At 41.7% G+C, this 24,577-nt stretch overlaps 1 protein-coding gene across 1 annotated transcript in view; it reads right to left on the bottom strand.

The window, feature by feature from the left end:
* Positions 1-24,090, bottom strand: part of LOC127557662 (WD repeat-containing protein 87-like) — a 49,162-nt gene extending 25,072 nt beyond the window's left edge. The window contains exons 1-2 of the mRNA XM_051990972.1: positions 24,073-24,090; positions 5,328-8,976 (exon numbers count right to left, since the gene is read on the bottom strand). Of these exons, the coding sequence (XP_051846932.1) occupies positions 6,076-8,976; positions 24,073-24,090 (2,919 nt within the window). The 3' untranslated portion in view covers positions 5,328-6,075. The remainder of the gene's footprint in view (positions 1-5,327; positions 8,977-24,072) is intronic.
* Between the last annotated feature and the right edge of the window lie 487 nt (positions 24,091-24,577).

Below are 24,577 nucleotides of genomic sequence, written 5' to 3' on the forward strand. Positions count from 1 at the left end.
ATCATAGAGCTCCATGTTCAGCATACTTTCTTTGACTCGGGACTTGTGCTGTAAGCTAGATTCTGTAATCTTGAATGATTTAAAATAGAGCAAGCAAAAAAACAAACTTCTATGCTGAAGTTTATACATTGGGAAAGATTTATTAATACTTCTAACTCCCACCAAGAAAAGGGAAAAGCCTGACATTTTTTTTCTTTTGGACCCAGCACTAGCCAAGTTAGGGACTATAAAAATGAAGTTAGATATGAAAATTATAGAACTGCTAAAAAAAAAAATCTTAGCATATTCTGAAGGTTTTGAGAGTAATGATTAAGGAGTTTGACAGTTGGTTATTTTAAGATTGCAGGAAAGAATTCCTGAGACATTGGAGGTAATTCCAGGAATTTATCCCATTCTGAAACATCTTAAGTTGTGAGGTATCATTCTGTAGAATTTATTTTGAGGAAAAATAAGGACTTATTACATCATAATAAAGGTTTTAAGTTTTTAAAAGCAATTGACAAGATTAAGTTTCCTGTGATAATGCAGTAAAGAAAAATTAGTTGGCAGAAAACCCAGAAATGAAGAGTGGAAAAAAAAGAAAGATAAACAGCAACTTTTTTCTAACCCTTCCTTGACTTCCTATTTTGTCCCAAGTCTCTGTCTGCCTCATTAGGAAAGGAAAATATGATTCATATTACATAAAAGCTAAGGTAGATGAGGAAAAGGAAAACCACCCCAGAAGATATTAAGGGACCCTCTCTACAATCCTGATCATTCAGCACGCTCCACTCTCCAGGGTCCTGAGTGTATTTCAGTTGTGAAAATTGATAACAAGATCAATATAGCCCATGTCTCTCTCTTAGCCCCTCTCATCTCAGATCAGACTAAGAAAAGATAATGCTGAAGAACTGTAGGGAAATTCAAATTCTGACCCACCTGGTAGAAACAGGAGAGAGGCAGCAACTGCAGGAAGCACATATTTCACTAAGCATCTCCCCAACCCAGTTGGGAGGAAGTAGGAGTCAGGTTCCATAGTCAACATTCCCTGAGCCCTGACACCTGACTATACTACCACCAAAGGGAGATTCTGGCACCAGCCACCCCAACATTCAGGGGGTTATGTCCAGCAACTGCCTAGGAAGAATCTGGGGGGGGCTGACAGGGCCTAGCATGGCAGTGTGAAGTGGGAAAGCCAGTTGGCTTCTGCCTTTGGCAAGACCATCATTCTCTATTATGATTGCAGAAATGTATTAGCTATGTGATTTATGGTAAATTATTTTATCTCTGTGCTTTGTACAGGGCAGATGCTATGTGAATGTTAATTGTTTTATTGGATGTAATGACATCATACTTGATGACTTTATATGGGTTTTTAAATGTGACCAACATATAATGCCAGTGTTGAGATAAATGATTTTGTGGGGAAGTAATTTGGAAGCAAATTCACCAAAATTAAAATAACCACTACTGGGCTCCCTAGAACTTGGAGGATAGTGCATAGAAGAAAAAGAGTCTCTTTCTCTTTCTTCCCCCTTCTTTCCTTCCCCAAATGCAGCAGGATCAATGGATGGAGTGGGAAGGGAGAAAGAGAGAGACAGAGACAGAGAGACACACAGAGACAGCCAGAGAGAAAGAGGGGGAGAGAGAGGGGGGAGGAGAAAGGGGAGGGGAGGGAGGGAGAGAGAGAATCTACTCAGTTCAATGAAAACTGCTACTTGAGATATGATAATAAAAAGTTTTAAAGGGGCTTTAATTAAAGCCCACTAAAGACATATATAAGTTGTAATCTTTACACTGACAGTGTTACCAAAACATATGAAACTTTGGGAAAACAAAGAACAAAAAAAGCAGTTTGCTACCACAATAAAAACTTTGGCAGCAAACAATCTGCATTTGCATTATTAGGAGTCAGGCTTCTAAAGACTTCAGTGAAAATTTCTAGATGAAAGTCTGCATTGTGAAATAAAAACTGGCATTTAACCTCTTTCTGCTCCTAAAAGAGAAGCGGTTTGTGTGAACTGAAGAATCAAACCAAAAGGTGATTGAGTTTGATTGGAGCATCTAGTTAGAATTAGGGAATCTCACAAACTAAAGTTAAGTCAATTTTAAAATAACTAACAATTGCCGTGTATGTTAAAATTGGAAACTTAAGTGCAAATTATATGAGAATCCTATCCATTTTTGTGAGAGATTCTGTTCTGAGTTTTTAAGAATTGTCTTGTTTTCTCTCTGAAAGAAAAGGGAAAATTCATTCAATGTAACCAGTGGGGAAGCTCAAACCCTCCATGAGAACTTTCAAAGCTGCAATAATAATAAAGAATATACTGAATAATGAAAAGATGACAAAAAATTTGTTTAGGTATTTCCACCTTTCCTATTAAGAGGAAATCACAATAGAAGTGGATTTCTTTGATAAAGAGAGCTAATTCAGTTTCAGTTGATCAAGGATGGACAGAAGCAGCTACACTCAAAGAAAGAACACTGGGAAATGAATATAAACTGCTTGCATTTCTGTTTTTCTTCCTGGGTTATTTATGCCTTCCAAATCCAACTCTTCCTATGCAACAAGAAAACTGTTCGGTTCTGCACACATATATTGTATCTAGGATATACTGTAACCTATTTAACATGTAAAGGACTGCTTGCCATCTGGGGGAGGGGGTGGAGGGAGGGAGAGGAAAAATCGGAACAGAAGTGAGTGCAAGGGATAATGCTGTAAAAAATTACCCTGGCATGGGTTCTGTCAATAAAAAGTTATTAAAAAAAAAAAAGAGGAAATCACAGTTAAGACTATTTGATTATTACTTATGAAAATTGTAAGATTATTAACTGAGTTATATAGTTACTGACATTATGTTAAACCTAAAATTGGTAAAATTACTCTGTGTGGAAAAAGAGGGATGAGGTGAAAGCTTTATTAGTTTACCTTGAAATCTGAATGTGTGAAGCATCTTTCCCCCCTTCATAAAGTAAGGGGAGTTATCAAAGAGAACAGCCCACAAAAGTTCTAAGGATAGTTGGGGTGGGCAGGTAGGAAGAGCTAGCTCAGAATCATCTCTAGAGTTCTGTCAACTCTCCTTAATTTATAACTTGTCAATTTACTTTTTCTTTCTTTCTTTCTTTTTCTTTTTGCTGAGGCAATTGGGGTTAAGTGACTTGCCCAGGGTCACACAGGCAGGAAGTGTTAAGTGTCTGAGACCAGATTTGAACTCAGGTCCTCCTGACTTCAGGGCTGGTGCTCTATTCACTGCGCCACATAGCTGCCCCTGTCAATTTTCTTGAATCCATCAATGTAGGCAAGGTCATCAGCCCTGAGAAATCCCAATTTGAGATGTATAGTTCCTAAACAAGGCATGTGTTTACTGAGAATCTTAAAGCTTGTTTATTATGTAGAAATGATTTCTAATGATTGGTCTTTGCATCAGGAAGAATTCAAAGTGAAGAAGACAAGAATAACATGTAAAAAGATGCTAAGTGAAATCTCTTATGTGTGTGAATCCTGGTAAAATTTTATTGCTTATTGCAACTTCATGAGAGTATAATTACAGCCTTAAGCTGTGATTAATGGAACTTGCTATGTGAGATAAAATCTCTTGGGACTGTAGCTGATAATCTTTTGAATTTTGAATTTGGGGATGATCATCTGATAGATCACTAAATCAGTAAACCACCATTCCAGAGAAATACCATAAATTACTCAAAGGGATGCAATCCTGAACTGTTACAGGTAAATGTTTATATCTGGGTAAAACCTAGGACAACCTTGGTCTCCACTTAAGGTTGGATCCTTGTGACTCAGTTTTCCAGCTATGTTTCTTTAGTCAGGCATGTTTCCTTCCTAATTATTCCCGAGTCTGGCTATGAGGTGGAATTCTTACTCCATGATGTTGGTTGTCAACAGAGCTAAAGATGTTTTATTCTGTCATGAATGACTCTCAGGCTGAAGCCTGAAGAACCAGTTTTGATGCTATTATAATCATGTCCCTGCATTTTCCTCTTTTGGCAAATTTCTATAATCAGAGGAAATGGTTAGTAGAGGCCACGAGCATGACACAAGTATGTAAGATCTTGCCGTTTTCAATCTGAAAGTATATCATCATTATATACTAAATAATTAGGTAAATGAGTATCTCGCCTAGTCATCTGCCTATTACTAGATATAAGTCTGTATGAAATAAGGTTCTTAAATGTTTGGAAATGATATAAGAATAACTGGATGTTGATATACTGTCTACGGGACCTAACTGGTATTCTATTGAAATTAAATCTGAAACGTCTTCAGTATGGTTTAGAGAAGAGAATTTTAGTGCAATCAGTTTTCTTAGAGGGATGTGACTTAGATATTTTGCATTACAGCAATAAAAAAAGTTAATTTTATTCAAGTTTGTTACTAACATGTTTGTACCGTGTGACTTGTTGGTACAGACATGTTTTCTTGTAAATGTCTCATATGATATATATTGTTCTGAAATTGAATACTTACATACCCTCCCAAGTCTTTTAACCTAGAGGTAAAAGCTTCTCCCTGCAAGGGTGTTATTACTGGTGTTTCCATACCAATTGTTATCCAATGTTTTCCTGAGCTTTGCCTTGTCCAGTCTCCAAGCCATGAACCTGCAACTACTTGCTCAATCTGATTCCTATCTTCTACCTGATCTCGAGACCCAGCACCTTTCAACATCTATCCATCTCAACCAGGACTGCACTAGGGAGGGTCCGCTCTCCACCTCTTATGAGCCTGAAGCAGTTCCAGAAGATGATCTTCATCCCTTTGCCCCAAAAGAATTTGGGTCCCAACAGCTCGATTGATGTGTTGCAGCTCTTAGGACATGAAGCACCTGGTTCCTCTAACTTTTCCCTATAAATTTACCTTCTGGTTTTTTGCAAACTTCTTTTGGAAGTGAGTATACTTTAACTGGCATTACAATTATGATAAACGTTACCCCTTGACTTGGAGATAGGTGTGAGCCTGCAAATTCTTTCTATCTTCCTTTCCTTCTTTTTGCTGAGGCAGTTGGGGGTAAGTGATTTGCCCAGGGTCACACAGCTAGGAAGTGTGAAGTGTTTGAGATCATATTTGAACTCAGGTCCTCCTGACTTCAGGGCTGGTGCTCTATCCACCACCTAGCTGTCCTGAGTCTGCAAATTCTTTTGAGACACCTTGCAAAATGGATCTGAAACCCCAACATTTTGGGGATTCCCTTGAGCCCAGGATTTTGATTATACTTCATTAAAGTCCCGCATCAAGGCCCTTCCCAACCTGTGCTTTCCCCTTGGGGTAGGCCTCAGGCTGCCAAAGGCTCCTCTTCTTCCTTAGGGTTTCCTGGGGTCCCAGCCATACTTACCTAAAGACTTCCTGACTTGGCGCTGCTTGGCCTTTTTGGAAACCTTGGCAGCCTTGGGGGTTTCAGGCAGTTTATAGATCTCCACAGCCTCCTCCTCCTGCACCTCTGTGACCTGCGCTTCTTGCTCTTTACTCCACTGGGTCAGGTCGTCCTTGATGTACTTGTCCACCTGATTAGATAGAACCTGCAGGTCCACTGGCCGAATGCCCAGTATCTGATTCAAACGCTCATCTCCTATGATTTGTTTCCTAAGGAAGCCAAGGCCAAGATGAGGTCTACAGGAAGGCCCTCGGAACAGGGAACATCAGGGTCGGGAGGAGTCTGAGAACAGGGAATATCAGGGTGGGGAGGGATCTCAGAACAGGGAACATCAGGGCTGGGAAGGACCTCAACATAGAATGTCAAATGTGTAGGTCCCTTGGAGCAATGAGCAGGCGTCTCCCCATTTGGATTCAGTCTGTCAGGTCTGCCCAGGGCTTTCTACACAGTAGGTCACATAACAAGTCTAGAGCCCAGCGGCCTCGGCTTGCCGTTCTGCCTGCCCGGCCTCGTCACTGAATGTCAGGATGAGAAGGGACTGTAGGACGGTGCTGGGGTTGAGCCTGGAGCCGAAGGACCAGAGACCGAACCCCAGGGCCTCCCGGAGTCTGGACTCTTGGGGAAAATCATGCAGAGCCAAGGGTGCCGGTGGAGAACCCAGTGGGAAGGGGCCAGGAGATGGAAGCAAGGTGGGTCAGGCCCACCACACTTACTGCAGTTCCAAGAAGATGTCATCCTGATGGAGCAGGCTGAGGAGTTCCTTCTTTGTTTTGACTCCCGTGAAATCCATCATCAGATTCCGGGCTTTCTGGTGCACTTCGGGGTCTAAGTCTACCAGTCCCCAGGTCAAGGGGATGGCGAAATAGTGGCTGAGGAAGCCCAGCTTCTCCAGCCCCTCCCAGGCCAGCTTGCGGAAGATGGGCAGGGCGTGGGAAGTGAAGGTGACCAGGTGTTTGGCTGTGGCCGAGCGTAGATGGGGGGCCACGTCGTGGGTGGCAAAGATCTGCGCGAGGGCGTTGGTGCACTTCTGATACTTGTCTGGGTCCGAGTCGGTCATCATGCCGAGCAGAGACTGGATCGTGTTGTTCACGCCTACCGCGCTCATCCTCTGGGACAGCTTGGTGCGGTTGTCGATGAAGATGTCGCGGGGCACTTCGGAAACCTTCTCCCTGCGCCTGGCCAGGTTGAGGCGGGTCTCTCCTAAGAGTTGGGTGGCTAACTCCTCATCCCAAAGGGGGAACAGCGTGTGCAAACGAGATTCTAGAATCGGCTCCTGCTCCACGAATTCCTCGGTGGACCCTTCCCCTGACCTCAGAAAGACGGGAGTGCCCTCGGGCCAGAGAAAAGCTCGCACCACCGAGTTGGGGACGTAGCCATCGGGTGCGATTATCCACTTTCGCCCCTGGCCGAAAAACTTCTGCACCAGTGGAAACCGGTTTATTTCGTCCCAGCCCATCGGCTGGGTACCCTGGAAGGGCGAAGGCGTGGCTTGCATCAGCTGGTGGTGCCCGCCCGGCCTCCTATGCTTGTGGGAGGCCAGCCAGCGTCTTTCTCGGCGCTTGTCCTCCGATTCCGGCTGAGGGCCCGTTCGCGCCTCCTGTACCACGTGGGGGACGGAGCGGTCAAAGGCAATGGCCCTTAAGTTGGGTAGGGTCTCCAACCTGTCCAACATCTGTTTCCCGTTGCCCAAATAGAGGTAGTGTGGTGCAAATATACTCTTAAAGGATAAGAAGAAGCCTGGCAAGAAAGGTCTGGGGGGCTCCTGCACCTTGTCCGTTATGTGCATGACTGCCAGGCGGCTCAAGACAGGAGCGGGGAGGAGCATCAGGCAAGACACCAAGTAAAGGCTCTGGTTGACCGTGACAAGCAGGTCACCCCGCTCATTGGCAAAGCAGAGAGTCCCAAACTTGAGGAGTGAATCAAAATAGGCCAAGAGGATGCCCTGGAGGTCCCAGACCTTGACGCTGCCGTCTCGAGCACTCGTGACAAAGATGCCCAGGTTCAAGCAGATGTCAAAGGAAGTGATGCGGGTCGAGTGCAGGGTATCGGTCTCAAAGAAGCTCTCCTCCGGCTTGGTGTTGGAGGATACGAGGAAGTCCTGGTAGTGCCAGAGGCGCAGGCGATTGGCCTCCGTGATGGCAGCTACTGATCTGGGCAGCAGAATGATGTGACTGAGCTTACAACTGCAGATAATGCTGGTCAGGGGCATCAGGTTCACTTTTTTCCCTTCGAAGACAGCCTCAGTTAACTGCAAGAAGTCGTCTATGCCGTAGGAACAGAGGAAGGAACTCTCCCGGGCGCTGCAGGGCATTCCCGACAAGGTGGCCAGTGCCAGCACCGTGCCGGAATGCAGGTTCTTCTCTATGCGGGCACAAAGGTGCTGAGACAGCACCCTCACCATGCCGCTCTCGTGCCCACAGAACACCAAGCCATCCAGCCCCCGGCTCAACTTAGGCCTTCCGTAGGCCAGACACTGCACCCGGTCGTTAGCCTTCGGGGAGGGGCACACGAGGTACTTGGCCGTGCACGGGCAGCGGGTGGCATCCAGCACCAGCACATCTGGTTTGCCCGTGGCCACGAAGATCTCCTCCCGGTCGGAGTCGTAGGTCCAGTCGATAGCTTGATCCAGGAGGGCGAAGGGCCAGCTCAGGAGCAAGAGATCCCCAGTCAGGGGGCACAGGAAGCGCAGGAGGCCGTCCTGAGTGTAGCACGATATGCGCGGGGACTTGCCTTCGCGGCAGACCTGGCGCACTTCCTGCGGGTTGGAGCCGCAGACGCTGAAGAGCTTGTAGAAGCAAGGAAGACGGTATACCGAGAAGGTGGTGGTGGTCTGGGAGAAGAAGGCCTTGGCCCGGAAGAACTCCAGGCGGACCAGGTCTTCCTGGAACTTCACTTGCCGCAGCAGGTTGCCCAAGGTCAGGTTCCACTCCTTGACCAAGCCCTCCTTCCCGGCCGTCAGCAGGGTGTGGGCCTCCGGCCGGCTGCGAAGGCACACCACCGCCTGGACGTGCGCCTGGAATTTGTGGAAGGTGCAGTCCGGGTCTAAGCTCCAGGCCTGGACCTGCCCGGACTTGTTGCCGACGTAGAGGTAGCCCTGGATGTTGCAAGTGAAAGAGCAGGTGAGAGACGCACCGCTGCTCTGGGAGGCGAAGACCTTGGCTTCCTCAAAGCGATCGTGGCTTTGGCGCTTGAAGGTGCGCACCAGGCTCTCGCAGAGAACCACCATGTTCCCGCCGGGCCCGGCCATCGAGATGTCCTGCACTAGCTCATTGCCGGCCATCCTCACCTCTTGGGCCTGGTGGAGTCCACGCCCGCTGGGCTCAATGATCCACAGCACCACGGCCCCAGCGAGGCCCGAGAGCAGCATCCCCGACTTGGGGTCGAAGCTGAGGCAGCTGATGGAGAAGCGGCAGGGAACGACGCACAGGTTGCGCAGGAGCCGGGTATGGTCGCCGTAAAGGCGCAGGTACATGTCCCCGCAGTGAGCGGCCAGCACCCGATGCTCCCCGGCGTGCACCAGAGCCTGGACGGGAGGCAGCCACTCGGACATAGGGAAGGTCTTCTTCTCCATGTTTTGGTGATAACCCTTCACCTGCACCCACACCACTGCCTGCAGGGAGACAAAGACAGGAGGTGGGGAGGGAGACGGAGGCGGCAGGTCCCCCCTCCCCCCCCCCCCAGCTCGGGGCCCTCGTTGGGCGGGGGCTAGGGCCCTGGGTGTGAATGACAAGGCCATAAGTCAAGGTAAAGAGGGAGGAAAAGAGGAGCAGCAGGGGAGCTGATGGGGAAATGCGAGAGAAAGGGCAGAGAACACAGAAATGGGCAAACAAGGCTGAAAAAAAGGAGAACTCAGAAGAGTGCATGTGGAAGGAGACGGAAAAGGGAATAGAGGAAGAGGGGAGGAGAGCAGGGTGTGCCTGTAGAAGGGGGAGGAGCAGGCCCTGGGGGCAAGATGGCCATGGGGTGGGGGGTGAACAGACTGCTCTTCATATCCCAGCTGCCTGCCTAGATCATGGCCTGCCAGTTGGGGAGGGGGAGGAAGAAAGAGGAGGAGAGAAGAGAGAAAGGGGGAGATAGAGAGATAGAGACACACATACAGGAAAACAGAGAGATAGCATGACAGAGAGAGGGAGATAGAGAGACAGAGACACAAAGACAGAGACTGAAACAGAGAGACAGAGAAAGAGAGAAGGGGGAGAGAGACAGAGTCCCAGCCCTTCCTGGGGTGGAGAAGGGCTTTCCAGGACCCAAAAGAGCTGTAGGAAGAGAGGGCTTTTAAAGGGAGTCCTTGCACATCTCCAAGAATCTCTGTGGCTGGAAGGAAACTGAGCAGATACCTTATCTAAACCCAACTCACATCCCACTTTTTGTGTCCCCCCAAATTGCTTCTAAAACATCTTGGACAAGTGGTTGTCCACTCTCTTCTCAAAAAAATCCAAGGATCCCCCCCCCCCCCCCAGGCAGCCCATTCGCCTTGGGGACAGCACCGGCTGCTATTTTAGTCAGCGTCCTTCTATTGCTCCAGGGTTTACTCTCTGTAGTGGAACCAGAAAATCCAAATCCTCCCTCCTCTACATGACCACTCCTGAACACAACTCTCATGTGGCATGGACCTGGATCCTTCACCTTCCTGACTGCCCTCTTCTGGAAGTGCTCCAGCTTACTCCTTGTCTCTCTTAAGCTATAGGACCCAGAATGGGACACAATGCTCCTGAAGAAAGCTGATGAGCACAGAGTGAAAAGAGATTCTCATCTCCCTATACCTGGAAGCTAAGACTCCCAATACAGCTCCAGATCACTTCAGCTCCCTTGGCTGTCAAACTTGCTACTGATTTAGATTAAGCCTGCAGTCCACCAAACCAGGCCCATGTCATACTTGTAAAATTGTTTTGGGATAATTATTTGTAGACATTATGCCGAACTGAAATTCAACTTTTTAGATTGAGCCAGCTGTGGGTTTATCACTTAACCGCACCTTTTTTCTCTTTTCTCATTAACATTGATCTTACCGACTTGTTTAATTTTTGTTTTATGACCTTTGCTAACTCATCTTGCCTTGCCAATCTTCTTCTGCTTTCCCCTCCTGACCTTGTTCCTGACATTCTCAGGACTTCCAAACTAGCCTGTGAACTAGCTCTCTTAATTGCCCATTCACACTCTTCCAAAAAATTTTCGGCCACCTTTGCATGTGGTATTCCCTTATTAGCATGCAAGCTCCTTGAGAGATGGAATTGTCTTTCTTTCGCATTCCTAGCTCTCAGCACAATGTCTGGTCCATAATAGATGCTCAATCCATCCTTCCTTTCTCCCTCCTTTCCCCCTCCCCCTTTCCTTGTTTTCTTCCTTCATCAAATCTGAATTCTATTGAGCTTAGTAGGTGGAGTAAGTCAACTGCTCAATAAAAACTTATTACGAGTCTACTATATTCTACTATGGATGTGAAAATTGGACGAGGGTTTAGTTTTCAGAGTAAGGAAACTTAAATTAGAGAAAGGTGGAGAAATGGAACAAATCAGAAAAAAATGAAATGGAACCTAAAGGATAGGCTGCTGTAGAACAAGGTGAAACAAAATTTATGGAGGGAAGCCATAAATTAGAATAAGAAACGTGCTATAAGATGTAATCGGGGGTGAGGACTTATACTCATGTAAGGGAATTAGGCTCTCCAGATAGATTGTAACCTCTATAGGACTTAGCCAAAGGGGGAAACAGGGGAAAGACTTGTATTTTGGGATAGGGAGTAAAAGACTGTGCTTTTTCATTTCAAGGATGTGTCTACTAGCTTAGACACCTGATCTTGCAAGAACATAAAATAAAATCTTTTCCTGGCTTCATCAGTGGATCTATAGAATTCTTGATAAAATGCTTCTCTCTTACAGCAGAGAAGCTTACAATCTTCACAGTGACTGTGGTGAGGATGATAATAATCAAGGAACTTGCTATGGAGTTGGGAGATGAGATAGACTCCTGGGCATTTGTAGTGAGTTTCTTAACTGTCATATTCTGAAACTGATGTTTCTTGGCTGATCCTCATAAGCATGAGATGGAGCAAAACTCAGAGAAGATTAGAGATGATTCATTTTATCTAGTCCCTCCCTCCAGATCAGAGCTTTCAAAGTATGGTAGAGTTGGGAAAGGCCTCCAAGGCATTGGGGTGAGCAGAACCTAAGAGTCTTGGGCTGGAAGATGGAAAGCATGATTCTGAACCCTAGCTGTGTCATACTAGATGTATAATCCTAAGCTTCTTGTTTTCTGCTTCCAAAGCATAATTAGATTGTGCAAAGAAAACTATGTACCACTATGGAAGGCATAGGAGAAGTGGACAGTCCTTGAACTTCATTTTCACCTAAACTGGCCAAAAGAGGGCAGAACACACACACAGGCACATGTACATGCACACACATGCACATGTACATGCACACACATGCACACACAGAATTGGTGTAGAAAAACATTAACTTCAACAGAAATAAGAATAGGAAGAAAGGAAAAAAATACAAGAGGAAGGGTAGATTTATAGATTAGTCATAAACAAAAACAAAGGGGTAGTGAAGAAAAAAAGTTAAAAGATGAAAAAATTTAAAAACTTGAAATAAGCAGGGAAAGAGAACTGTAGGAAAGAACAGAATGAAGAGAAGTAATTATCATAACTGTGAATGTAAATGGGATGAACTCAGCCATAAAACTAAAATTAGCAAAATGGATTAGAAAGCAAAAATTTAATGCTATGTTGTTCACGAGAAACACATATGAAACATAAAGCCTAATACTGAGTTAAAATAAGAGGCTGAAGAAAAATCTATTAAATTTCAGATGAGAACAAACAATGAAAAAAAGGAGTAGTAATCATTATTTTAGAAAAGACAATAACAAAAACTGAGTTAATATAAAAAAGAAAATACAAATAAGCAGATAGTATTTTGGTTTCAATACTTAAGATAATACTCCCAATGTAATAACTTCTAAACACTTAAAGAAAAAAAACCTAAATGGAAAAATAAGCAATAAAATACAATAATGAAGAATTTTTATATATCCCTATCAGCCCAAGATAAATCTAACGAAAAGATAAACACAAAAAAGTTAAGAACTTGAATAGAATTTTCAAAAAAAATTATAAATGTTAGACTTCTGCTGATTACTGAATGAAAATAGAAAGGGAAATATGTATTTTCAGCTGTGCTTGGCACCTTTACAAAACTGATCATATTATAAGACATAAAAAACCTCACAGACATTCTTTTTAAATGCAGGAATGTTATATGAATCCTTTACTGATCACAGTACAATAAAAATCATGGTAAATAAAGGGCAATTATATAGAGAAATTAATTATTTAAATTAAAAATCAACTAGAAAAGAAAAAGAAAAAAATCGACTGGAGACTAAATTGCTTAATCGTAAAGAACTGTTAGGTCAAAGAACAGATCACAGAGAAGATAGAAAGTTTCTTTAAAGATAATTATAACAATGAGACAATATTTCAAAATTTTGGGGGTACAGCTGAGGCAGTTTTGAGAGGAAAGAAAGATAGAAATACAATTTTATGTGAGAGATAGATGGAGAGAGAGAGAGAGAGAGAGAGAGAGAATATGCAAAGGAATGATTAGCTGGAAAACAGAAAATTTGAAAATTAAAGAAGAAATTAGCAAAACTGAAAATGAAAAAGCCCCACTGGATTAAAAAAATTAGGAGCTGGGTTTTTTTTTTTTGTTTGTTTGTTTGTTTGTTTTTGAGGAAAAGCCCCTAATAAAATAGATAAACCATTAGTTAATGAATAAAAAAGAGAAAAATCAAATTACCAGTATCAAAAATGAAAAAAGGAGAATTCATAACAAATGAAGAAATAAATATTTTTAGAAACTGTAATGGGCTGAAGCTCGAGTTGATGCACTGAGGTCCCAAGCACGTGAGGCTAAATAGTAATCGGACCATACTCTATTAATATATATGCTTGGAGAAAGAATGCCCACTCTTTGTGCAAGTCCTGATGTGTTGTATAGGAAATGATGATTTTGGTGGGTGGAGGCAGGGGGCAGAGAGAGAAGCGGAAAGAGACTACTGGCTGGCGACTTGTTGCAGCTGCTCACATTGCTAATCCCCCTTCACCTCAAAAAGAATAAAGATTGAAGATTTTCCCTTAACCTGAATGCCTGACTCTTTCTAATTTTAAAATAACACGGTCATCACAAGAAACTATTTTGCTCAAAATATGCCAATCAAACCAAAAACATTGAAATAAATTAATATTTTCAAAAATACGTAAAATACCATAATTAAAAGAACAAGACCCACAAAATTCAGACAACCTAATTTCAGGGAAAGAAAATGAACTTACAAAGGGAGAAAAAAACATTCTAGAACCACAAAGATATACAAGTGAATTCTATCAAATACTCAAAAAACAATTAATTCTAGTATTATATAAATTGTTATTACATCTGTGACACAAATATATAGTTTTGATACATAAATAGGGACTAACAAAACTGAAGAAAAAACTATAGACCAATATCTCTAATTCATATAGATACAAAAAGTTCAAATAAAATATTAGAAGATTAAAAGGGAAACAATGTATAGGAAAAAATCTTTGTAGCAAGTTTCTCTGGTAAAAGTCTAATTTCTTTTTTTTTTTTAAGACTTTACATGCATTATTATATTCATAATCATAGCAGAATTTTTTGTGGTAGCAATAATTGAAAATTCTTTGAGAGTACCAACAAATTGTAGTACATAAATCTAATTGATTACTACTAAAATATAAATGTGAAGAATACTGATAAAAATAATACCAGTTTTAAAACTTTGGTGTCATCCTCAACTCCCCATTCTCACTCACCCCACATATCCAAACATTTAGCAAATATTTATCACTTTGGCAACTGTGTAGAAAATGGATTAGAGATAAGAAAGACCTGAAAAAGGAAAGCCATTTAGACGGCAATTTAAATAGTCCAGGCAAGAGGCAATAAGGGCCTGAATCAAGTTTGTAGCCACAAAAATAGAAAAAAGGAACATATTCAAGAGGTGTTGTACAAATAACCACCATGATGAGCTCTGTCTTGAAGTCTCCCTGAGTCCAGGGGTTTGTTCTCCAGCCTCTAGTCCTCTGTCTTCTCTGAGTCTGTTTCAGTCCCCATCTAGGTCTGACCTGTCCTCTTAAATACTCTATTACAATTAAATCCACTCATCATACTGAGCCAATCATTATATCACTAAGGAACCATTATTTGTTGTAAGAGTAATTCAATCATACTGAACTAGATAACTATTAATCACCGTGCTAAACTAGATAACTATTGTCTTATCAATTCCACTGAGAACACCTTGTAAGAATCCTTGTTTCACAGTTCTGGCCCATTACATGTGGCTATCCAGACCTACAGCCTTTCAAAGGCTCTTCTAATGTGTTTAAAAAAAAAAAAAGGAAGGATCAACGGAAAAGAAGGATCAGAAATATAAAACAAAGACCACAGCGACACTTAGTGGACAAAAAGCAAAAGTTAATCAGTTATACTCTACCTTCACTTCAAAAAGTTTTGCAGCAGGCTAGAGAACAAGAAGACATGGAGGGGTGGGAAGAATTATATCCTGTTATAGAGGAGGATGACCTTTTTTAATCCAGGGCAGTGAAGATGCAGATATGAACCACTTCTCTTTAAGGGGAATCCTCGTAAGGATTCAGTTCATAAATATGGGCCCATAGCACCTTTTATGTTTCAACTTGAAACAATGCCATGGGAAATTTTGTGCCCCAGTGACTGGAAAGCACTTGCACAGGCAGTGTTGACTCCAAGACAGGCAATGTTCTGGATGGCAGAATTTTTAGAACAGACTCATTTGACTGCCACTCAGGTTGCTTCAGGAACAAACATAAAGTTATATTTTGAGCAACTTAGCAGCACTGGGGCCCGAAACCAATCTAGGGAATGACAGCTCAAGTAGGGACAGAAAAAAATCAGGAATGGAGGAACAGGTACGCAGCTTTAGATGCCAAGGGATAATCACAGTAATAAAACTCAGGAGCAATGATAATTACTACCTACCCCCTCATGCTGTTTGTGAAGTGCCCATTCAACAGTATCAAAGATTCATTAGCTATCGCAGTCATACAAATAAATGAGGAAGTGCTTGTGTCTGTAACTATGATTAACACTGACAATATTGAAACATATATTAACAATGTATAGCTCAAGGAATAGTCATTTCATCTGTACTTACTGTTAAAACAGAAAATATTAATTGCGATTTAGTCTCACAGATGGGTCCAAAATCAGAGGCTATTGTGCAAATATATTTTACAAAGGCTATTACACTCACTCAGCCAAACTAACCCTTACTTTAAATAATGAACAGTTTGAAGGATCAATAGACATTAATAGACAGGATTAAGCTGACAAGACTGTGGTGGCTGCTTCTCAATGGCCCTCTTGGCAGTAAAGAGCCTTTGATGTCTGCTGAACTGGTAAATTGACAAAAAGAAGGAAAAACGGGAACCATTTTCTCTTTAATAATAGATGGCTTATATATTAACTTATGGGGTAGAGATATATTACATCAATTAGGGATGAAGATTACTACAGAATTTTTAGGAGGGGCTATTGCTCCTGTGGCTTTCACCACTTCAAAAATGACTTGGACTACCAACACACCCATATGAGGGGAGCAATGGCCCCTGACCAAAGGAAAAAAAAAGAAAAGACAGTCACTTTATATCAATTGTACAAGAACAATTAGAATTAGGACATATTGAAAAAACAAATAACCCATGGAACTCTTCTGTATTTGTTATAAAGAAAAAATCTGGTAAATGGAGAATGTTAACAGATTTGAGACAAGTAAACTCAATATCGAAAGACACAGGGTCTTTACAGGCAGGTTTGCCATCCCCAAATATGATCCCCAGGGAATGGTCCTTATGGATAATAGATATTAAGGATTGCTTTTACTCTCTCTCTCTTCACCCTGAGGACAGGGATTAATTTGCTTTCTCAGTATCAACATATAATTCTCAAACACCTGTAAGGCTGGGGACTAACCCCAGAGGTGACAGGCCAAATGATATTTGGCAAATGGATGTTACACATATGGGAAAAACATACATTCATGTTACAACTGTAACATGTGACACTTATTCAGGCTCTGTATTTGCATGCTCTTAACAAGGGGAAGCTGTTTCATATATAGTAAATCACCTATTTCACTGTTTTGCCTTTATGGGTATCCCACACTCCATTAAGACTGATAATGGATCCTCATATAATCAAAAATATTAAAAGTTCTTATTTCTTACAGGACAGGCCATTGTAGAAAGGACTAATCAGATGCTTAAGAGATTTATCAAAAAACAAAAACAGGAGATAGTATCACTCAGAAAGATATAGGTAAAGCAGTACACTCAATAAATTACTTAAAATTTGATTGAAATGATTTAAGTCTAGCTATGAAATATTCTTTGGTGAACATAGAGAATCACTTGAAGATAACCCCATTATGAAAGCCCTCTAAGACTGAGACCATGGTAATAAAAAAGGGTCCTGAACAATGGGAGGGACCCTTTAGGGTTCTAATGTGGGGGCCAGGATATGCTTGTATCTCCACAGGAGAAAACTTTCAGCAATGGATTCCCACCAGACATCTCAAAGTTGTCCATAAAACAGAAGAGGAAAAGAAGGAAGAAGAGGATACTGTCCAGGAGGAGGAGAAAATGTGCCCTCAAGACCATTAGATAGATGTTTTCTGTATATATGGGATTGTGTTACACACAATCAAGACTGGCAATAGAGGCCAAAAGGTGGGCTGGACCCAATATGATTTAGGATTGTCTCATGGGGGAATGAGGTATCATGTGACACATGCTGGGCATGCAGGGGACACCCTGTCATAGTGATACCCTTGTCCATGTGGGAGGGTTGCAGTGGTATGTCTACATAAAGGGTCATCAGGTTGGCCCCTTAGAAAGCACAAGCCTCCGTGGGACACATTCTTGTCACTTGAGAATCGGGCCGGCAGGTTAGCACATGGAAAAACATCTTGGGCCCTGAATCTTTGGACAAATGGCAAGAGAATTGGCTATCACATTGTTGGTGGAATTGTGAACACATCCAGCCATTCTGGAGAGCAATTTGGAACTATGCTCAAAAAATTATCAAACTGTGCATAAGCTTTGATCCAACAGTGTTTCTATTGGGCTTATACCCCAAAGAGATACTAAAGAAGGGAAAGGCGAGTTATTTTTACCTTCTGAATCCAATTCTCCCTGTGCAACAGAAGAACTGTTCGGTTCTGCAAATATGTATTATATCTAGGATATACTGCAACATATTTAACATATATAGGACTGCTTACCATCTGGGGGGGGGTGGAGGGAGGGAGGGGAAAAAACGAAACATAAGCGAGTGCAAGGGATAATGTTGTAAAAAAAATTACCCTGGCATGGATTCTGTCAATACAAAGTTATTATTAAATTAAATAAAATTAAAATTAAAAAAAAAAAGAAGGAAAGGGACCTGTATGTGCCAAAATGTTTGTGGCAGCCCTGTTTGTAGTGGCTAGAAGTTGGAAAATGAATGGATGTCCATCCATTGGAGAATGGTTGAGTAAATTGTGGTATATGAATGTTATGGAATATTATTGTTCTGTAAGGAATGACCAGCAGGATGAATACAGAGAGGACTGGCGAGACTTACGTGAACTGATGCTGAGTGAAATGAGCAGAACCAGGAGATCATTATATACCTCAACAATGATACTGTTTGAGGATGTATTCTGATGGAAGTGGATCTCTTCGATAAAGAGCGCTAACTCAGTTTCAATTGATCAAGGATGGACAGAAGCAGCTACACTCAAAGAAAGAACACTGGGAAATGAACATAAACTGCTTGCATTTTTGTTTTTCTTCCCGGGTTATTTCTACCTTCTGAATCCAATTCTCCCTGTGCAACAAGAAAACTGTTCGTTTTGCACACATATATTGTACCTAGGATATACTGTAACCTATTCAACATGTAAAGGACTGCTTGCCATCTGGGGGAAGGAGTGGAGGGAGGGAGGGGAAAAATCGGAACAGAAGTGAGTGCAAGGGATAATGCTGTAAAAAATTACCCTGGCATGGATTCTGTCAATATAAAGTTATTTAAAAAAAAAAAAAAGAGAGAGAGAGAATTGGATATCAATTCTACACTAATGCCTGTCTTGGAGGGAAATATGCATTTCTGTAACTGTTACCAAAGAAACATTAGATTTTTACAATGTTACCTGTTGGAATTGTACACTGAAATTGAAAATCAGACTGTATTTGTGATCATTACAGCTAATGTATCAATGCTTCCTGTCAAAAGCAAGAAACAGATCTTAATCCCATTAGAAAAAAGAGAAGTATCACTGGAAAAAGGAGCAGAAGTAGAGTTATTGAAACTCCAGGCTCAATTACAATGTGAATCCAGACAAAACTGCTAAAAAAAAAATCAAACATTGGTTTGATTATACTCCTTTATGATGGTTAAATTTCGAATCATGGATTGCCCTGTGTGTTATGTTGTTCCTGCTTTGTTGTTGCCCTGTAATAATTAGGATGATTTTCTTCACCATTCTTTCAGAGTTGCAGCTCAAGAAAGGACTTTTTAAGTCGAGAATCTCAAGGGAATTAATGAGAAAAAAAAATCAAATGAAGGTGGCCTAGCTGTACCTGATCTAAAATTATATTATAAAGCAGCAGTCACCAAAACCATTTGGTATTGGCTAAGAAATAGATTAGTGGATCAGTGGAAAAGGTTAGGTTCACAAGACAGAATAGTCAACTATAGCAATCTAGTGTTTGACAAACCCAAAGACCCTAACTTCTGGGATAAGAATTCATTATTTGATAAAAACTGCTGGCTTAATTGGAAATTAGTATGGCAGAAATCAGGCATAGACCCACACTTAACACCATATACCAAGATAAGATCAAAATGGGTCCATGACCTAGGCATAAAGAACGAGATTATAAATAATTTAGAGGAACATAGGATAGTTGATCTCTCAGACTTGTGGAGGAGAAAGAAATTTGTGACCAAAGATGAACTAGAGACCATTACTGATCACAAAATAGAAAATTTTGATTACATCAAATTAAAAAGCCTTTGTACAAACAAAACTAATGCAAACAAGATTAGAAGGGAAGCAACAAACTGGGAAAACATCTTCACAATTAAAGGTTCTGATAAAGGCCTCATTTCCAAAATATATAGAGAACTGACTCAAATTTATAAGAAATCAAGCCATTCTCCAATTGATAAATGGTCAAAGGATATGAACAGACAATTTTCAGAGGATGAAATTGAAACTATTACCACTCATATGAAAGAGTGTTCCAAATCACTATTGATCAGAGAAATGCAAATTAAGACAACTCCGAGATACCACTACACACCTGTCAGATTGGCTAAGATGACAGGAAAAAATGATGAATGTTGGAGGGGATGCGGGAAAACTGGGACACTAATGCATTGTTGGTGGAGCTGTGAACGAATCCAACCATTCTGGAGAACAATCTGGAATTATGCCCAAAAAGTTATCAAACTGTGCATACCCTTTGATCCAGCAGTGTTTCTATTGGGCTTATATCCTAAAGAAATACTAAAGAAGGGAAAGGGATATGTATGTGCCAAAATGTTTGTAGCAGCTCTGTTTGTAGTGGCTAGAAACTGGAAAATGAATGGATGCCCATCAATTGGAGAATGGCTGGGTAAATTGTGGTATATGACTGTTATGGAATATTATTGTTCTGTAAGAAATGACGAGCAGGATGAATACAGAGAGGACTGGCGAGACTTACATGAACTGATGCTAAGTGAAATGAGCAGAACCAGGAGATCATTATACACTTCGACAACGATATTGTATGAGGACATATTTTGATGGAAGTGGATTTCTTTGACAAAGAGACCTAACTCAGTTTCAATTGATAAATGACGGACAGAAGCAGCTACACCCAAAGAAAGAACACTGGGAAACGAATGTGAACTATCTGCATTTTTGTTTTTCTCCCCGGGTTATTTCTACCTTCTGAATCCAATTCTCCCTGTGCAACAAGAGAACTGTTTGGTTCTGCAAATATGTATTATATCTAGGATATACTGCAACATATCCAACATATATAGGACTGCTTGCCATCTAGGGGAGGGGGTGGAGGGAGGGAGGGGAAAAATCGGAACAGAAATGAGTGCAAGGGATAATGTTGTAAAAAAAATTACCCTGGCATGGATTCTGTCAATATAAAGTAATTATTAAATAAAAATTAAAAAAAAAAAAAAGAAAGGACTTTTTATCTAAAAGATAAAAAGGGGGAATTGCTAAGTTATGGATTCTGCTGAGAGGGAGTACTGAGACCACCTCGACCTCTGGTGCACAGTAAGTTTTCAGCCACATTGCAGAAACACCCTTGTTGAGCAAGGAGCGCTGATTTGTGTGATCGTGGGAATGAGTAAAGCAAGGGTCACAGCCAGTGGCTATGTCAGCAGGGATGCCTGAACAGGGTCTCTGGCCTGTGAGCAAGCTGCTGAATTGCTGGATTGGCTCTTCTCCCATTGCTAGATTCCATGCATACTCAAAGCCCACGAGCTGCTTCTCTGATTGGTGATTAGGGATTGCCTATTGTCCACACGCTGATCACGCTTGTAAAAATGTTTATCAATAAGGCTGTACGGCTCCTTTCATACTGAGTCTCCCGCCTCATTCATCTCGCCTCTGAGATCAAAGGGCTCATATGCCATGAGCTCTTAAAAGCTAGCTGCAACAATGTATCACACTTGTATCATTCCCAAATCTGGTAAAGGACTGAAATTCTGAGTTGATGCACTGAGGTCACACAACGAAGCACTTAAGGCTAATTACCAATTGGACAATACTCTATTAGCACATGCTTGGGAAATGGCCTTTCCCTCCATTCTGTGCTGGCTCGATAATTGGTGTAGACAGAGAATTGTGGGAAGGATTAGGGGGTGGAGTAAGACAAGCCAGAGTCACTTTGGCGGTAGATGAGGAAAAAGGAGGTCGTGGAGATCCTGCATCCATCTAATTCACTTCTACCACTAAAGACCAAGAATAAAGACCAAGGACTTTTGCTTATCCTGACTCCAGCTGATTCTAAGGTATCCAGGGGGTTAACTCGGTCTTCACAAAATCTTAACAGTATTTTTATATAGTCCTCCAAAATTAGACCCAAGAAACTTTTAAATATGATATAACATAATCTTAGCAACTAAAATGTAAAAAATGAAAACTTACAGCTAACATAATAACATTAATCCAGTTGTGAGCATCTGCAAATCATCTTGGCAAAGTATTCCACAGCCTTATGTCCTACTCTTGGCTTCTAGGAAAATGACGATTCTAGGAAAATAGCTGGTGCAATACAAAGAGTGTTGGATTTGGAGTTAGGAAGTTCTAGGTGTGGGCAAATCAATTTGCCTCTCATCTGGAAAATGGGAAAAATTATAGCACCTATCTCCCTAGGCTGTTGTAAAGATCAAAAGTAATATGTTCAGAACACTTTGCAAACTTTAAAGTCCTATATAAATACTAGCTATATTTGCTATTGTTGTTGTTGTTAATCCATATTGAATGTTTTCTGGAGTCTAAAGTAGTTGACTCTTTTACTTTCATAGCTGCAAGGTATGACCTTCCTAATTACTACACAAAGTACAGATTAATTGTTTAATAAATAATGATGCCCGATTTATCAAATTTTAATTGCTCAATTTAAAGATCGCTGCATGACTCCAACTAGTTTTCCAAGTCCATAAAACCTACATACTAAAAACAAATAAATAAATGAAAATAAATGTGAGGTAACACCTAGAAAAAATAATCAGAAAACAAATCAGGAAGAGATAATCTAAGAATCACTGGACTTCTGAAAACCACAACCTAAAGAAAAAGGAAAAAGGAAAAGGCCTAGATGCCACATTCCAAGAAATGGCAAATGAAAACTGTCCAGGCTTATAGAATCATAGGGCAGAATGAAAATAGAAAGAATCAACCAGTTATCTCCAGAAAGAAACCCTACAATGACAACTTCCCAGAACATCATAGTCTAAAATTCAGAGCTTCCAGTTTAAAAAGAAAACAATACTGCAAGTAGCTGGAAAGAAAGATCAAGTACCAAGGAACCACACTCAGGATCACATAAGACTTGAGAGCTACCTCCTAAAGGCAAAGGTGAGCTTGGAACACAGATTCTAAGATACAATACTGCAACCAAGAATAACTTACCTGCAAAACTGAGTATATATACCTTTAGGTGAAAATGTGATTTTAATAAAATAGAGGACTTTTAGTTATTCTCAAGGAAAATATTAGAAATGAACAGAATCTCTGAAATGCAAACACAAGTGCCAAGAAAATCTAAAAAGGTAACTACATTGGAGCAATTGAAAAGGATTATCCAATGAAGATGTATTTATAGTCTCATAGTAAAGAAAGAAAAGGGAGGAGAAAAGGTATAGACTAAAGAAGGGATGAAACTAACTAAACGTACACTCTGGATAGCAGAACGTCCCTCTTACATCTATATCCCCAGAAGCTAGTATGTAGTAGTCTCGTCATACGTTTCTGTTCATTCATTCGAAGTACTTTTCCTCAACCACACATCTAACAACGGAGTCTCCTGCGCAACCATTCCCATGCCCTCTTTGTCACTCCGGGACCACGTAGAAACTCCTGTTTCACTTTTAAAGTCCCCCACGACCTGCTCTTCACCCAGGGACTGGATTACTTCCTTGGGCCTGTCCTCATTCTGCTGCATTTTAAGAGGTGGCAAGCCTGACCTCTCTTTTCTTTGACCCCTGGCTCCCACGCAGGGAATGTACATCCTCTCTTTCTTAAAGATTCAGCTTAGAAAGCATCTTCTGCAAAAAAGCCTTTGCTGAGCCTCCCAATGCTACTGTTGACTTCCCTCCAAACGACCGGGAATTTAGCTAGTTTGTACATGTAATGCATGTAGAGAGACATATATGCATTTATATCATTTATGTTATACTGAGGGCAAAATGGCTGATTATGGGAAGTGACTGAACCCCACTCATTCCTTTGGTGACTCCATTCTGGAGCTAGCTCGGCTCTCTTTCTATCCGATTATGAGTCTAGTGCAATTTCTATCTTGTAAGAAAACTATTCAATTGTGGGAAATCAGAGGACACCATTCTTTTTGAACTGAACCACCCCTATCGGCTGGTTAGAGACCCTTAACTAAGGACCTAGCTCACACTGACCAGAAATGCAGTCAGATCCAACGTCCTAGGCAAGGAGCAGCCCAACGGCTTTGGGCCCCATCCTGGTCACTCACTTTCCTTTGATTGTCCTGACATTCTGGGAACAGCAACCCCTCCTTTTCTGACTTCAGGGAATGGTATCTATTCACTCTCCCCTTCTCAACTGGAAAGTCGTTAACCTTTTCTCCAATTAGAAACCAGATTACCCGACGTATCGTTTCAGTGACTTGGTCTTTCTTAATTACTTGTTTTTAGTGTCTAAAAATCTGTCTGGGACAATTAGATGGCCCAGTTCATAGAGCCCTGGCTAAGTTAGGAGGACTCAACCCTATAACCCTAATTGCTTTGTAAAATATGAAAATATAAAATATAAAATATAAAAAAATCAAAATCAGTTTCCCTCTGTATTTGGGGTCCGGCCCTAAGCTGGGGAAGGGGCCTGGTCTCACTTGTTTGGCAATCGACATGCCCCGCTTTAAAAAATCAATACACTTGGAAACTCAAAGCTTTGTTTCCTCAGTCATTTCCCTTTTCAATCACAGGATATGTCCTTCTCTCTTCCCATGAGCTTTTTGCAAAGGGGCCTCATTTTATTCCCTGTCTCTGTGCTCCCAGAACACCTGCTGGTGGACATTTTGACAGGAGACTCTTAATACTTGTGGCCTGGCAACACGAGTAGAACAGACCAATGGTTTTCCTATTTTTAAAACTCAGTCCCGTCCTCTGTCCTTTGTGAGCTGGCGCTGAGGATGGCTCCTAGGGCGGATGGGGAGGGGCTGGGGTGAGTGACCTCTGAAGCCCTCTCAGTACCCCTCAGTACTCAGCTGAAGGTCCTGCTCCGCTTCATATTTTTACCAATGACTTGGAAAATATGGAGATGGCCCCTTCCTGTAGTTTGCGGATGAGCCAGCCTGGCTCCTGACTTCCCCTTCCTGAGTCCGACACAAGGGCCCC

This window comes from Antechinus flavipes, chromosome 3 (assembly GCF_016432865.1).
Source record: "Antechinus flavipes isolate AdamAnt ecotype Samford, QLD, Australia chromosome 3, AdamAnt_v2, whole genome shotgun sequence".
Lineage (NCBI taxonomy): Eukaryota > Metazoa > Chordata > Mammalia > Dasyuromorphia > Dasyuridae > Antechinus > Antechinus flavipes.